The following is a 14,111-nucleotide window of genomic DNA, read 5'->3' on the forward strand; positions in this document are numbered from 1 at the left end:
CTTTGTTTTACACGAAACAAACTTTAATAAGTATTCACGTAACTGTCAAATGCCACAACTGGATTGGTTTTATACTAAAGAAATTATGACATCACGACAGAATGAATGGCCAACTAAGCGTCTAATTATGAATGCAGCTAAAACAAAATAAGTAAAAAGCCTAAGAAGGCACGATGCGAAGATAAAATGAAGGGGCGCAATGCACCTTGGGAGTTGTAGTTCATATTACTGTGCGGTGAGTGCTGTGACTAAGAAGTGATCATTCTGCTCGGAACTACAGGTCTGTGCCCGCCTTGCCTGCTGACAAGAGGTATTCCCCGCCCTGTGCTCTGTCCGCTGCTTCAGGATTTCCCCCCCGAAATCAACAGGTCGGTGGTGAGCTGGGCTCAGGTTCCCGCTTCTTATCAGTGGTGAGGGTGTGTATGTGTGTCGCTGTGTGACAACAGCCGAGGGTGTCTAGTGCTGTGGGGATATGGCTGAGACTCCCGCCAGCACCTCAGAGCTGCGACCCACTGCCTGCAAAACCACTGCTGTGTGCATAGCTCCTCGTTCTCCTGTGCTTTCCCCATGTTTATAAGACCTATCGTCAGGGGTTGCTGTATCTATTGAGCGAGGGGCTCTGTTGTATGGAAGTTCATAGAATGTCTGCAGGTTTACAAAATGTAACTCCGAGCCCGCACAGCCCCCAACATAGAGATACGTAGCTGTGTGTGTTCTACACAAGAAGATCTGTATATTACAGTGCAGGCAGGGATCACACTTCATGCAGATAACTTTCTACACACTGAATACAGAAGAGCTGCCAGAATCTCGTTCTGTTCTGTGAGATTTCTCCTCCCAGTGCCACCAGAACAAAAAATGATGAAAAGGGTTGTCCCTGAGAGTACACATCATAAAATCTAAATTTACTCCACTTTAGAACTATCTAAAGATGTAGCTGGAGATGAACTTCAATAACATCGTTACCAACATATGAAATAATTTCCTTCAGTGCCAGGCCACTTCTTATGGTTGTTTGGTGCTCTTTTTTCACTTTAAATTGTTCCTGCATTTTTTAGTCTCCTACGTTGTGCTCAGAAAATAGGCCCTTGTTTTGGTACAGGGCAGAATGATAAATTGGTATGTACACCCTATAGGACAATATATACCACACTATGTATACAGCCCTGCGTACACTATTATTCATCTGCACCTGGTAAGAGAACGGATTGAACAGGCACGTAAAAAAAAAATCTTGTTCCCACCCTGTCTGTCATTAGTAACTTAGACTGACGGGCAGGGAGAAGAGCCATAGAATCTATTGTCCTCATAGAGATCAAAAGGTCAGTAGCCAATTACCAAGTCTCATGGTCACTTCCCTGAGATGTCAGCTGTCCAATGACAGCTTTGTACTCATGTGTATGCTTGACACTTCAAAGACTTGAAGAATAATGGCAGGTCAGGAATAAGGGTGTCCTGATACGCCTTTAATTTTAGCAGGTGTGGTCGAGCTGCAGTTAAATGAAAACATGTTTAGGGACAAGTTCCCACTATGGCAGCATACCGCCCAAAGCAGCAAACTGCACCAAACATGACTGCTGCGCTTTAAGCCCTATACAGACTTGGGGCAGATGTCAGATTTCTGTCACTGGAAACAGTCCTTTGCTTTAGACGCAGAACCATTCCATAGAGAAGGGGGAAGATGAGTAAGTGGCACCCCATTGTGCTCTCCTCTGTAAGGAAAGTACAACATACAACAGTTTTATCCGCTTGGCCCTTTGATCCACCAGGGCGGATTGATGAGCAGTGTCAGGGAACCACTGTTGGTCTCAGGTAGAAATTATCTTGCACAGCCATTCTCAACCAGTGTTCTTCCAAATTCTGATCTATAACTTTGTTAAAGTGGATTACATAAATATCACATTAAAGGATATTTACTTTAAAAGCACATTTTTATGCCTTTGAAATTTTCAAAGCTGTTAAAAATGTTTAAAAATAACCTTAGCTTGTTTTCTTCATTTTTAGACCAAAGCAAATGAACCTATTGTATTGTTTACTCTCAGCTTGTTGCACTGTACATACACTTTAAAGCAGAACTAAAGCCACACAACTCCCCTATCCTCGTTCCATCGCAGGATGCCACCATCTGCCCTCTCTTCTACTTCCCAGAGACAAATTTGGCCATCCAGATTGACCATGCTGGGATGATATACCTCCCATGCATCGCACGCAAGTGAAGCCGGGATTGCAAGCTTTATTTGGCATCCAAATCTGACACTTCGCAGCTCAGCTTTGTCTCCAGAAACCCGAAGCGATCAGGCAGGTAAGACAGGTTATTGCAGAAGGGACATTGCATGTACTTTCTACATTAATAACCTGTCTGATCAAGCTCCACTTTAAGATATATTTCAACGGGTGGAAATGAGAATTTGGCAATTTTTTTTGCTCCACATATCTTTTTTTTATTTAGGTGGCAAAGGACAAATAATGCAGTCACAGCAGATCACAATTTCCTGGAAGCTGACAGCTTCTACCTATGGACAAGGCATTTGGCATTGTGCTAGATATGCATTGAAAAATGATTAAGTTTGACAACATACCAGCATGAATAGGGCTGTAGTGGGAGCTTAGACAGATCTGTTTAAAATCCACTTGATCATGAGTCTGTCAGTCAAAATGTGTGATCTTTATGCTCCTGTATTATTGATTGATGCAATAACGTGGCATAACATTGTTTTCTACAGGGTCCAAGGCTTCAAATTTAAAATGTCTACTTGTCACACAGCTCTATATACACTTTTCTTGACAAGCCTGATGTTGGCTTCTTCTATCTTCAATGCTTAAAGGCTGATTTAGAGCAACCCCCGAGAACATAAAGTCAAAACACCTAATCTGCATACCGATTTAGTGAGTCAAAATAATTGAAGCTACTGGATTGGTATGACAGCTAGAATTCTCAGAAGAAGTCAGCCTACATATTTTCCAGTTTTCTTTAAACTGTTTTACACCTAATCTGATTTACTTGCCCAGCAGTTGATATCTGAAAATATCTCAAGCAGCTGATGAATTAGTCAGTCATATGATGACTGAATTTGAAGCATGCAATGGTCAGATCAACTTTTCTGAACCTTGGGTGAAGCACCTGGATCTGCCAGTTTGTAGGATCCATTTTTAGGATACAATCACACAGATGTTGTAGTAAATCCTTCAAACAACAGTAGTGCAGTAGATGTTGCAGACTGACTTTTAAAGTGTCACAGTTTTTTTTTTCTCCAAATGCAAAGGAATAGATATATTGACATGGAACAAATCAGGGAAAATGATCCCATAACACAACTACTACATGCTGCATTGTTCTGTCAGATAAAGTAAACAAGGATTTGTTGTTAAAGCAACTCTATTTGTAAAACTCACTGCAAAGGAGGCAATTCGTACTTACTGGCCACACAAGATATACCACTGAAGAGCACTGGGCTTATAAGTAAAGTCTGACCCAAGACCTTCCTGCATTCAACACTGCTGGGAGAGCTGAATGCCGGTGTATCCTGTTGTGTTCTGTGGTTTCCTCTGTTGTACCCTTCATTCTTACATGACACAAGGACTGGTTTAAGTTATCTCAATGCACAGCAAGGGATCAGGCAGTTAGCACACCCAGATTTCTGCTGGATGCTGAGGATCTTTAGGCTGTTTCCTTAACCCAGTGGTGTTCAATGGCATGGGCAGTGAACTAGGTAAGCAATTATTGTTTGCTTTGTAGAGATAGCAATGTTCTATGTTTAAAAAAAAAACATTTTAAAGTAATTATTTATAATTATGTAAGGTTTACCATGGTAATAAATGTAAAATCCCTTTAATTCTACATTCTTCATTGAAATAATCCCTGAAAGTACTGCCATGTAAAAGCTCTGTTCAGATACTTCCTGTTATAGGGTGACAACGCTCCACTCTGTCTCCACTTGTACTTGGATTTTGTGACTAGTCTCAAGAGTTTGTGATGGAGACTACAAAGCAGTTTACACACATAAAATTTTTGTTGCAATCTTTCATGATTAATGCCAGTGACAGATGAAGGAGCAAAAGCTATGCACACAGAGCCTGTTCTGTTCTTTGGAGAGGAGATCTGGGAGGAGCACCCCAATGTTCTCTCCTCCCTTGACTTGTATAGTGATAATGTCTGATCAATCATAGATCCGTTCTGACTGATCCGGGAAGGATGTCAAAATGGTATTTAATTATTATACATGTGTCTATATTGTGTTAATTCATACTTTGAATGGTCTAAGGTTATTGATAGTGTACCCCAGGGTTCAATTTTGGGACCTTTACTGTTTAACATCTTTATAAATGATATTGAGTTTGGGATTAAAAGTACCATTTTCTGTGTTTGTAGATGACACCAAACTATGTAATGGTATTAGGTCCATACAGACAATCTATAATCTACAAGTAGACCTGAATGTATGGTTTGATTGGGCAGCCAAGTGGCAAATGGTATTTAATATTGAAAAATGTAGTTATGCACTTGGGGGTTAACAACATGCATGTTTCATACTGCTAAGGGGGAATACTGTTGGGGGAAGTCAGAAATGGAAAATGTTCTGGTTGATCATAGACTTAATAATAGCATGCAATATCTGCAATATCTAAAGCTAGCAAATACTTACTTTTTTTAAAAGAGGAATAGATTGCAGAGATGGAGACCTAATCCTGCCTCTGTACAAAGCATTGGTCAGACCACATCTGAAATATGCAGTCCAGTTTTGGGCACCAGTTCACAAAAAGGACATTGTAGAGTTAAAGAGAGTACAGAGAAGGGAAATTTAACTAATAAAAGGAATGAATGAGCTCAGCTATGAGGAGAGATTAGCTGAATTGAATCTATTCTCCCTTGAGAGGAGATGTTTAAGGGGGCATATGGTCATCCTGTGTAAATATATAAATGATCTATATAGAGAACTCTCTTCCCAATTATTCACTTTGAGATCATTACAAAGAACAAGAGGGCACTCTTTGCATCTGGAGCAAAAGAAGTTTAAGCTCCGGATAAGGAAGGTATTCTTCGGAAAATGCTTTTCTAAAAGCACAGAAAATAACTGGGTATTAAGGCTTTAAAGTAAAGGTAACAGATTGTTGATCCAGGGAACATCGGATTGCCTCATGGAATCAGGAAGGCATTTTTTTCCCCTGTTGGAGCAAATTGTACCAGGGATTTTTTTGCCTTCCTCTGGATCAACTATGTCTATAGGGTTTTTGTCTGAAGTATGTTTATTTCTCTAGTGCTTGACTCCTAATGACATGTCTTTTTTCAACCTAACTGACTATGTAACTAAGTGACACTGAATCTCATTCAGTTAAGGCCACCCTCCACAATTTCTTCCCACCCAGCTTCAAAAAAAAAAAATCTGTGTTCATCACTGCATCATGCAAAGATCATAGAAAAATGAGAGAGAAGGCCTTAGAAAGTTGGAGCAAAGTATAAGGGGGTGGTGATAAAAAGCTGACATTTACTGAGGTTACTATATTCTTATGGCAACAACAACTGGGAACACTAAATATGTCATGTGATGTCTTGCCAAGTTTCTGACCACCCGTCTACATCTTCTTCCCACCCATCTCAAAACAACAATTCTGGGGATAACATTGAAGTGAGGATCATGTACCAGTGGTAAACTTATCAGCCCTGTTACTCAAAGAATCCAGGGCTTGCCTCAAGCATCTTGTAGCTTACTCAGAACTTTCCATTGTTTCCATTGATTGAACTGAATGGTGGATTGGAACATACCAAGGTTTTTGTTGCTAGAGTGCAATTGAAAGCAAAGGTAAATATATTCTTTTGGGTAGGGCAATGGTAAAGTCTGCCTGTTAGTCCTGCATAGGTTGGTGCACACATTTTAAGCGTTCTTTAACATTAAATTTAAATTAAATTGTGAGTTTTCTGCTCCCACCAGAACAAGTGTACAGACCTTCTGTGTGGTGGTTGGGTTAGCACATGGCAAATTCTAGGATCCAGATCACCATATTTATTAAAAGTTTATGGCTGGTAGCTTCTTAGACCTTTGATATGTTCATGTGATCAAACATGTCCTTATGCTCCACAGGTGTAACTCTACCTCTATTTGAATAATGTCCATGGCAAAAGTGCCTGGCAATTATTTTACGCTACTTTAAGGTGTGCATCAGTGTGCATTGAAGTAACATGCTCATAGTAATAAATGTTAACACTTAAGAATGCATATATCATTAATTTCTATGCATATATGTTTGCACCATGAACACTTTCAGAATTGAAGTACACCCAATGTGAAAAAATTATGGGTGGCTGTCATTTCTAAGCTGTAATGATAACTTACTGCCTATCATGCAGATGTTCTGGCTTCAGCACTTAGATCACTGACCTCAAAAGTATGAAAACACTAATGCAAAACTTGTTTTTTTTGGTCTGGCACAGCTCAGCCATCAGTATTTCCACTGGAAGCTATGAGCGGCACCAGAAGAAAATAAAATTTCCACTGGTTATATAAGAAATAAGTTTTCTTTAAACACCATTGCTTATATTGTTAGTATTTGTTTTTAGGTGGCATAAATATCTACACAGCTTTATTTCCTTTCTCTGTTTCCCAGCTCTATGCAATTTTTTTTCAGGAAGCCTTATGGCTTATAGTTTAGACCAGGTTTAACACGTATGTGTGAGATAATAAATATATGTCAAGATGATTCATTATAAAGTGTGTGCATGGCTGTATCCAAGGCAGCACATTGCAGTGTGGGTGTATGGTAGAGCTTTATTTTACTAGGTATTAGTATTAATTATACAGCACATAATACATTGAAGACTGGAGATACAGCAGACCATGTAACAATAAAGAGTAAGTGGTTTCTTACTGGGAGTTTGTGGCGTTTGTGCTACAGAATTTAACAGGCAGATGTTGGTATTGTGCCATCTAAATCATGAATCATTATCAAAAGCAATCTGTTTTAAGCAATTTTACTTTTAGGCTGCCTTTCTACTTGGGAAGGGGTGGTGAGGGCCACACCTTAGTTAGTAATGGGCACGGAAATGTTTGTTGCATAGTTTTAAAAGCTGAGAAAGGCCTACTAAATCCAGAGGAGGGGAAAAAAAAGAGGTTTGTTTCCTAGAGCACACAGAAAATGAAATGGATCTAGGGATTTATCGAAAAGTCATTAAGGAAAGGAAGGAAGTCATTTCTGCTGTAAGTAGTTTTTCAAGTTCTTAGCATTTATGTGTCTATTGCAGTGACATAATGTCATCATCTTTCAGACTGCAGCTTCAGTGGGAAAGTTTCAGAAATGGAGGCAATGTTGTCAAGCCAGGTGTTAATTGGCCTGTGAATCAGTAGTGACAATGTTGTTAGTCACACACCCTGCAAAAGATTTTCATCCCACTGTAGAACACACTGACATAACCTACGTAAATGTTACAGCCTATCCCAAGAAGCTCCATTAGGTGGAATCTCTGGTAGGATCAACAGACATTTGTCAGACTTTGTCACAGGGAATCTGGTAAAACTGCAGAACATTGTGCATACACTATAATAAAACGCATATATGAATCATTATCAAAAGCATTCCTTAACCCTAAAATTATTTATTTCAGTGTTCTCTCCAGCCCCTTTTAGCTGGGTGCACCACCCGGCACTTTTCAGCAACCACCCTGCAGTTTTTGGGTGGTTACTGGTAAGTTGGGTCACAGTTCGGTGGCTTCCACTCGCCCACAGTTTCTTCCCACCCAGCTTAAAACATTTTCTGGGTTGAGCAATGTATTTAATAACGATCATAGTTTAACTTTCCAAACTCAATAATATATTATATTGCAGCTTGCATGTACTTAGGGTGTAGGGGGCTGCATTTCCTTTTCTTTTTTCAGATTTAATACATTTTCTGTTGATTCTGAAAGAAATCCAATGTCATTGTAACTACCTGTTGATGGAACCAAAATAAAACTGCTGAAAAACACCTTCACCCTATACAATGGAGAGGTGGAGGTATTTTCAGTCAAAATGACGACAGCAACCTAAGGGTATACCACTACCTCTCTTTAAATATAGTACATTGATGCATGGTATTGGCAGGATCACTTGGTGAAAATAAAGGGGAAACGGGGTGGGGGGGACTAATGTGACCATTGCATCCAAAGACTGGTGAGCTGCAATTTTTTTTTTTTATTTTAGGGTTAAGGAATGCTTTAGGTTGGTCATGTAGTAGATTGGATTAAATAGAGGTTTCTTTGCATTTTTTTTACATCGTATAGGCACCTTTTAAACAGCCTAATACTGAACCCTTTCATGGGTTACCAACTATTTCCGCTATATTAAACACTGGTGAATGTAAAATGAACATGAAAGATGAACATCTTTACAATTATGGCTCTTTGTGTAGTACAGTTCCTGCAGATCTTGTGTTTTTGTAATGTATGCAAGAGTTGGTAATTGTTCGGCAGGTCAGCAGGATGGTGTAGTGGCTCTGTACCCACATGTTCTAAGTCTAGCTAGTTCTAGTGATAAATTAGTGTTATGTTAGCCGTTACCTCTAGGGCTAGTTGAATTGCTTGCCATATACAGATTTGTTATGGACGATACAGGGACCCATTTGGAACACATTACCTTAACAACAAGCTTGCAAGCCTAAAATTTACATTAGTTATAAGCTTCTAACTAATGAAAGTATCAGGCTGTAAGCCTGTTACTTTACTCAGCTGGCAGTGGCTACCTGCGGTGCATATTGAACAGGCTAAATGTGGTAACACAAACAACAGCTTTGATTTATTAGAATTGAAAAAAAGCTAAATGAGGCTTTCCTTCTAGTTCTGGGGCTCACCATTCCTTCCATCGTCGCCATCTTCTTTCTTCTGGGTTCTTCCTGATGTGTCTTTCTCCAAATGTAAAAAAATGAGTGCCAATCTCACTACAATTGTTTTTTTTTTTTACATTAGAACAGAGTTAAAAATTAATAAAAATGCACTTTTACATTATGTAAAATATAGAGCATTAAAGTTACTCTGGGTACCAGCTTCCTTTGCTCCTGTACAATCGAAACCTTTTCAGATGCTCTTGGTAAAATATTAATTATGTTAATTTTAATTTGTTCCTTTGAAAAAGTGTTAATTCCCCCCACCTCCTAGATTGTAAGCTCTTTGCGGCAGGGTCCTCTCCTCCTCCTGTGTCACTGTCTGTATCTGTCTGTCATTTGTAACCCCTATTTAATGTACAGCATTGCATATTGTCTTGGCACTATATAAAGTTTATTAATAATAATAATAATCTCTGCAGACAGTTCGTGCAGTGTTATGGATTGGTTTTTATAAATGCTTTTATTTGGTTGCATTTTATTTACTTTACTTTGTAAATTTAATTAGATTAGGTCAATTAAATATAGCAATAAGCCAAAAAAGTATCTTGTTTTCAGTGTCTGAATTGTATTTGTCCACTTTGATCGCCTCTTTTATTCTTTTTTTCTTGTCTTACTCCAAATCTTTCTGCTCTTTCTTCACATCGTTGTGTCCTCCCTATTCTGCTTTATATAAGGTATAGTTTGACAAAAATACATTGGTGGCTCTGTGCTATGAGTCAGATTTGTGGTACAACATTTCCTCTACCGTGTACAAAACTGTTCACTGATTTTATTGTTGCAGCTGCTAACCTGAACTTGCTACTTGGTAATGCTGTCTTTCTCTTAAAAACGCTTGTATTCTTCTTAAATTTTAATTTCTCGTAGGCCTTTGTTGAATGTTGGTGTTGTGGGGGATTTTGTGTTTATTACTGTGCATCGAGATGAGTCAATGAAGAAGGAACCCTGTGGTCTCCTTAGTTGCTGACATTTAGATTATACTCATTTAATCTAAAGGTGGACAGCAGGAGGCTCTTACCAGACATACTTTCAAGAACCCCCGAGGAATGCGATGACTTATTGTAGGGGTTAACAAATAAATATCCTTATATTAGTTACTAAGCCAATAAAATCTAAGGTCCCAATAACAAAAACTTTGGTTGATGTGGATCTACCATCAGGCATGTCTTCTTTTTCCTCACAGACCTTGTTTTGTGTCATATTGTATAGACTTTACTAGTTGCAGCTTTCTAATGATTTTTTTTTTTTTTTTTGAACAGGCACACTTTTTTCTGTTTTGTCATTGTATTCTTTCTTCTATATATACAGCTATGGCACCATCTACCCCTGGCCCAGTCCAGATTGTTATAGTGCAGAAGGATGATCATTCATTTCAGTTGGATGAAGAGGCATTGGCTTCTGTTCTTCTTCAAGATCATATTAGAGATCTGGATGTAGTTGTTGTATCAGTGGCTGGTGCTTTTCGGAAGGGAAAGTCTTTCTTGCTTGACTTCATGCTGAGATATATGTACAACCAGGTGATACCTCTAGCTTTGTGTGTGCATATGTATTTATGTATATATGTGTGTGTGTGTGTGTGTGTGTGTGTGTGTAATATAGTATATATCATATGTAGTATATGTGTAAAAAAAACCTACACAAAAAGGTTAACCACCATTTTATGTAAAGCAAAAAATTTGGTAATTGATCTGCTTTAACAAAGTCATTACCAGGTAACTACAGACCCGTTAGTTTAATGTCCATAGTTGGAAAGGTTCTAGAGAGTTTGATAACGAACCACATAGAAGAGTTTCTGCTAGAAAGTATTATTATAAGTGATAGTCAGCATGGCTTCAAAAAGACCAAAGTTGTCAAACAAATTTACTCTCTTTTTATGAGGAAGTAAACAGGTAGACAGTGGAATAGCAGTTGATATATTTGACACCGTACCCCACAGACGTTTAATATGCAAGTTAGGGTCAATAGGTTTAGAAAAGTCAATCTGTAAATGGATATGAGAACTGGCTTAAAGACCAAATCCAGGGAGTTGAATGGTCTAAAGTTATTAGTGGTGTACCCCAGGGTTCAGTGTTGGGACCTTTACTGTTTAACATCTTTATAAATGATATGAGTTTGGGATTAAAAGTACCATTTCTGTGTTTGCATATGACACGAAATTCTGTAATGGAATTAGGTCCATACAGGATGTCTATAATCTACAAGCAGACCTGGATGAACTCTTTGATTGGGCAGCCAAGTGGCAAATTACATTTAATATGGATAAATGTAAAGTTATGCACTTGGGGGCTAACAACATGCATGCTTCATACTGTCTAGGGGGAATACATTTGGGGGAGTCAGAAATGGAAAAGGATCTGGGGGTTCTGGTAGATCATAGACTTAATAACAGCATGCAATGCCAAGCTGCAATATCTGAAGCTAGTAAAGTACTTTCTTGTATTAAAAGAGGAATAGACTGCAGAGATGGAGAGATAATCCTGCCCCTGTACAAAGCATTGGTCAGTACCACATCTGGAATCTACAGTCCAGTTTTGGGCACCAGTTCACAAAAAGGACATTGTTGAATTGGATAGAGTGTGGAGAAGGGCAACTAAACAAATAAAAGGAATAGAGGAGCTTAGCAATGAGGAGAGATTAGCTGAACTGATTCTATTCTCCTTTGAGAAGAGACATTTAAGAGGGGATATGATCACCCTGTATAAATATATAAACGGTCAATATAGAGAACTCTCTTCCCCATTATTCGCTGTGAGATTATTACAAAGAACAAGAGGGCACTCTTTGCGTCTGGAGAAAAAGAAGTTTAAGCTCCCGATAAGGAAGGGATTCTTCACTGTAAGGCCTGTAAAAATGTGGAATCGGCTCCCTCAGGAAGTAGTTTCAGCAACTACTATTGATTGCTTTAAGAAAAAGTTGGATGCTTTTATAGAAGCACAGATGAGTATTAAGGATTAAAAGCAAAGATAACAGAGACTGTTTTTTTTTTTTTTTACCCTGTTGAAGCAAATTGTACCAGGGTTTTTTTTGCCTTCCTCGAGACCAACTATGTCTTATAGGGTTTTATATCTGGGATATGTTTATTTCCCTAGTGTTTGAACTTGATAGACTTATGTCTTTTTTCAACCTAACCTACTATGTAACAGATATCTGCATATGTAATGCATCATTACTGTTTGGATGTCTTTATTGTTCATGTTTTACCTCATGTGATGCATATTATAGCATCTATACTGTGCCTTTACAGAAAGATGGCAATCGTAGGATTTGGTTGGGAGAGGATGATGAACCTCTTACAGGCTTTTCTTGGAAAGGGGGATCAGAACCTGATACCACAGGCATTCAAATCTGGAATGAGGTCTTCACCGTGAGGAAGCCGGATGGTAAGGAGGTGAGATAACTAATTTTGTCATCAAATATGTTTGCTGTCTCAGTTTTGGAACATTATAGCATTATCCTGACTTTTAGCTTGAATGTAGGTTTGTTTAACCGCCCTACTTTTGCTCTTGTTAATCAGGTTGCTGTTGTCCTAATGGACACACAGGGAGCATTTGACAGTCAGTCCACAGTTAAGGATTGTGCCACTATTTTTGCTCTAAGCACCATGACAAGCTCCATTCAGGTAAGGTGGTCACAGGTCATGATTTCTATTTTTTTACATCTCTTTTTAAATCTCTATTGTGTTTTTAAGACAGGAGCTAAAAGGGAATTTGCAGATGACAAAACATCCCTGGTTTTTCTTTTAAATATACGTTTAGCTTTTAGGTAACAATGAAAACAATTATTTTTATCGCTCCCTGTAGGAATAGCAACACTCAAACACAATTCCATGTAAATTAATACATTTTTATATCCATTTGTATATGTTAGAGCTAAAAAAAGAGATATTTTTTAAAGCAGATTTTACTATGACCTTTCTCTTGAAATGTCTTATTATTAAGTCTTTGTAAATTAGGCTTTATTGTACCTAAGAGCAATATGCTTTGCTTGGTAGCAAATTTTTTTGCTATATACTTGTATAGCTAACTGTGTAGTTCTCTCAGTAAAGTCCAAAACACATCTTGTTTTGAAGCTCTTATGCTTTTTACTCCACAATAAATGGTACAATTTATTCAGAGTTTTAGGAAGACACAACAAAACATACAGAGATCAAAACTATGCATACATGCACACACATGCATGCACTATCTAACCCTTCCTAGCAAGTGAACAATGGCACCAGTGAACAAGCAAGTGAACAATGTATACAAAAGAACACACTAAAAGTTACTTGCTTCAGCAGGAGCGATTCACAATTTACTCAGCAAATAGGACTCGGGCATTAGGGATCACAATGGAAAGATGGGCACTTGATCTTGAGTCTTTGTCTGTTGAAGCTTCACAGTGGTCCCATGTCAGCCAGGCAGGGTCCTATCCAGCTGTCCTAGCTTCTCCTGGCTCTGTTTTTCTTGAGTCCCCCGTTCCATCTCAGATAAAGGGAGCTCTAGCTGTCTAATGGAATTCAGTTGCCATGGGTTTAAGATTAATATGTTTGCATGACAAAAAATGTTGCAATAAGGTGCAGTGTTATGTTTCTAGGTATTCAGTGATGTTTTGTGAAGTCTTGTTTTACTTTAGCTTTTCACTTAGATTACATTTCTAGAGATTTAGGTGTTTTCTCTAGGTAAAGCCGACCTCTAATCTTCTTTCTAACTTGTCTGCAGTTATACTGCCAAAATAATCTTGTGTGTTCATACAACAGTGTTCAACCCAGAAATTGTGGTGGCCCCTGTATTTTGATGGGTGGTGCGCCCGGCTAAAAGGAGCTGGGGAGACTACTGATACAAAAAAAAAAGTTTAGTGACAAATATGGAATTCTTTCTTCTTTGCATTTATTTTCCTCTCGTTGATCATTGTACATTTTTTTGTTTGTTTGGGTATCACTACAGATCTACAATTTATCCCAAAATATACAAGAGGATGATTTACAACAGCTGCAGGTGAGTGTATTACTAATTGTTAATAGGAGAGCAATCCATTTTTGTTTGGCACAAAGTTTCATGGAGTTTTTTATGTTTAGTTAGTAAATAAAATCCTTGAAGAAAATGTCTGAACCTAAAGGGACTCTGTTACTAAGATAATGGTAAATATATTTAACTGTCCCACTGTCCACACCACCAAATGCAGTTAAGGAGAAAAAGCCCCCTGAGACCTATTTGAAACCTGCAGCAATAAGTAGCTCCTCCCCCTGACCCCTACATCACTATTGAACACAACAGGAGTCATTGGAA

General features: G+C 38.4%; 1 protein-coding gene across 5 annotated transcripts in view; it reads left to right on the plus strand.

Moving 5' to 3' along the window:
• Positions 1 to 63: 63 nt before the first annotated feature.
• ATL3 (atlastin GTPase 3) overlaps positions 64 to 14,111 on the plus strand; it is a 29,289-nt gene continuing 15,241 nt past the window's right edge. Inside the window, exons 1-5 of one of the 5 annotated variants that reach the window (XM_072421446.1) lie at positions 64 to 235; positions 10,153 to 10,361; positions 12,089 to 12,232; positions 12,359 to 12,463; positions 13,770 to 13,820. In XM_072421446.1, coding sequence (XP_072277547.1) covers positions 10,155 to 10,361; positions 12,089 to 12,232; positions 12,359 to 12,463; positions 13,770 to 13,820 — 507 coding nt within the window. In that variant the 5' untranslated portion in view covers positions 64 to 235; positions 10,153 to 10,154. The other 4 variants (XM_072421445.1, XM_072421444.1, XM_072421447.1 and 1 more) reach the window with 4 other exon arrangements.

The sequence above is a fragment of the Pyxicephalus adspersus genome, chromosome 9 (genome assembly GCF_032062135.1).
Source record: "Pyxicephalus adspersus chromosome 9, UCB_Pads_2.0, whole genome shotgun sequence".
NCBI lineage: Eukaryota > Metazoa > Chordata > Amphibia > Anura > Pyxicephalidae > Pyxicephalus > Pyxicephalus adspersus.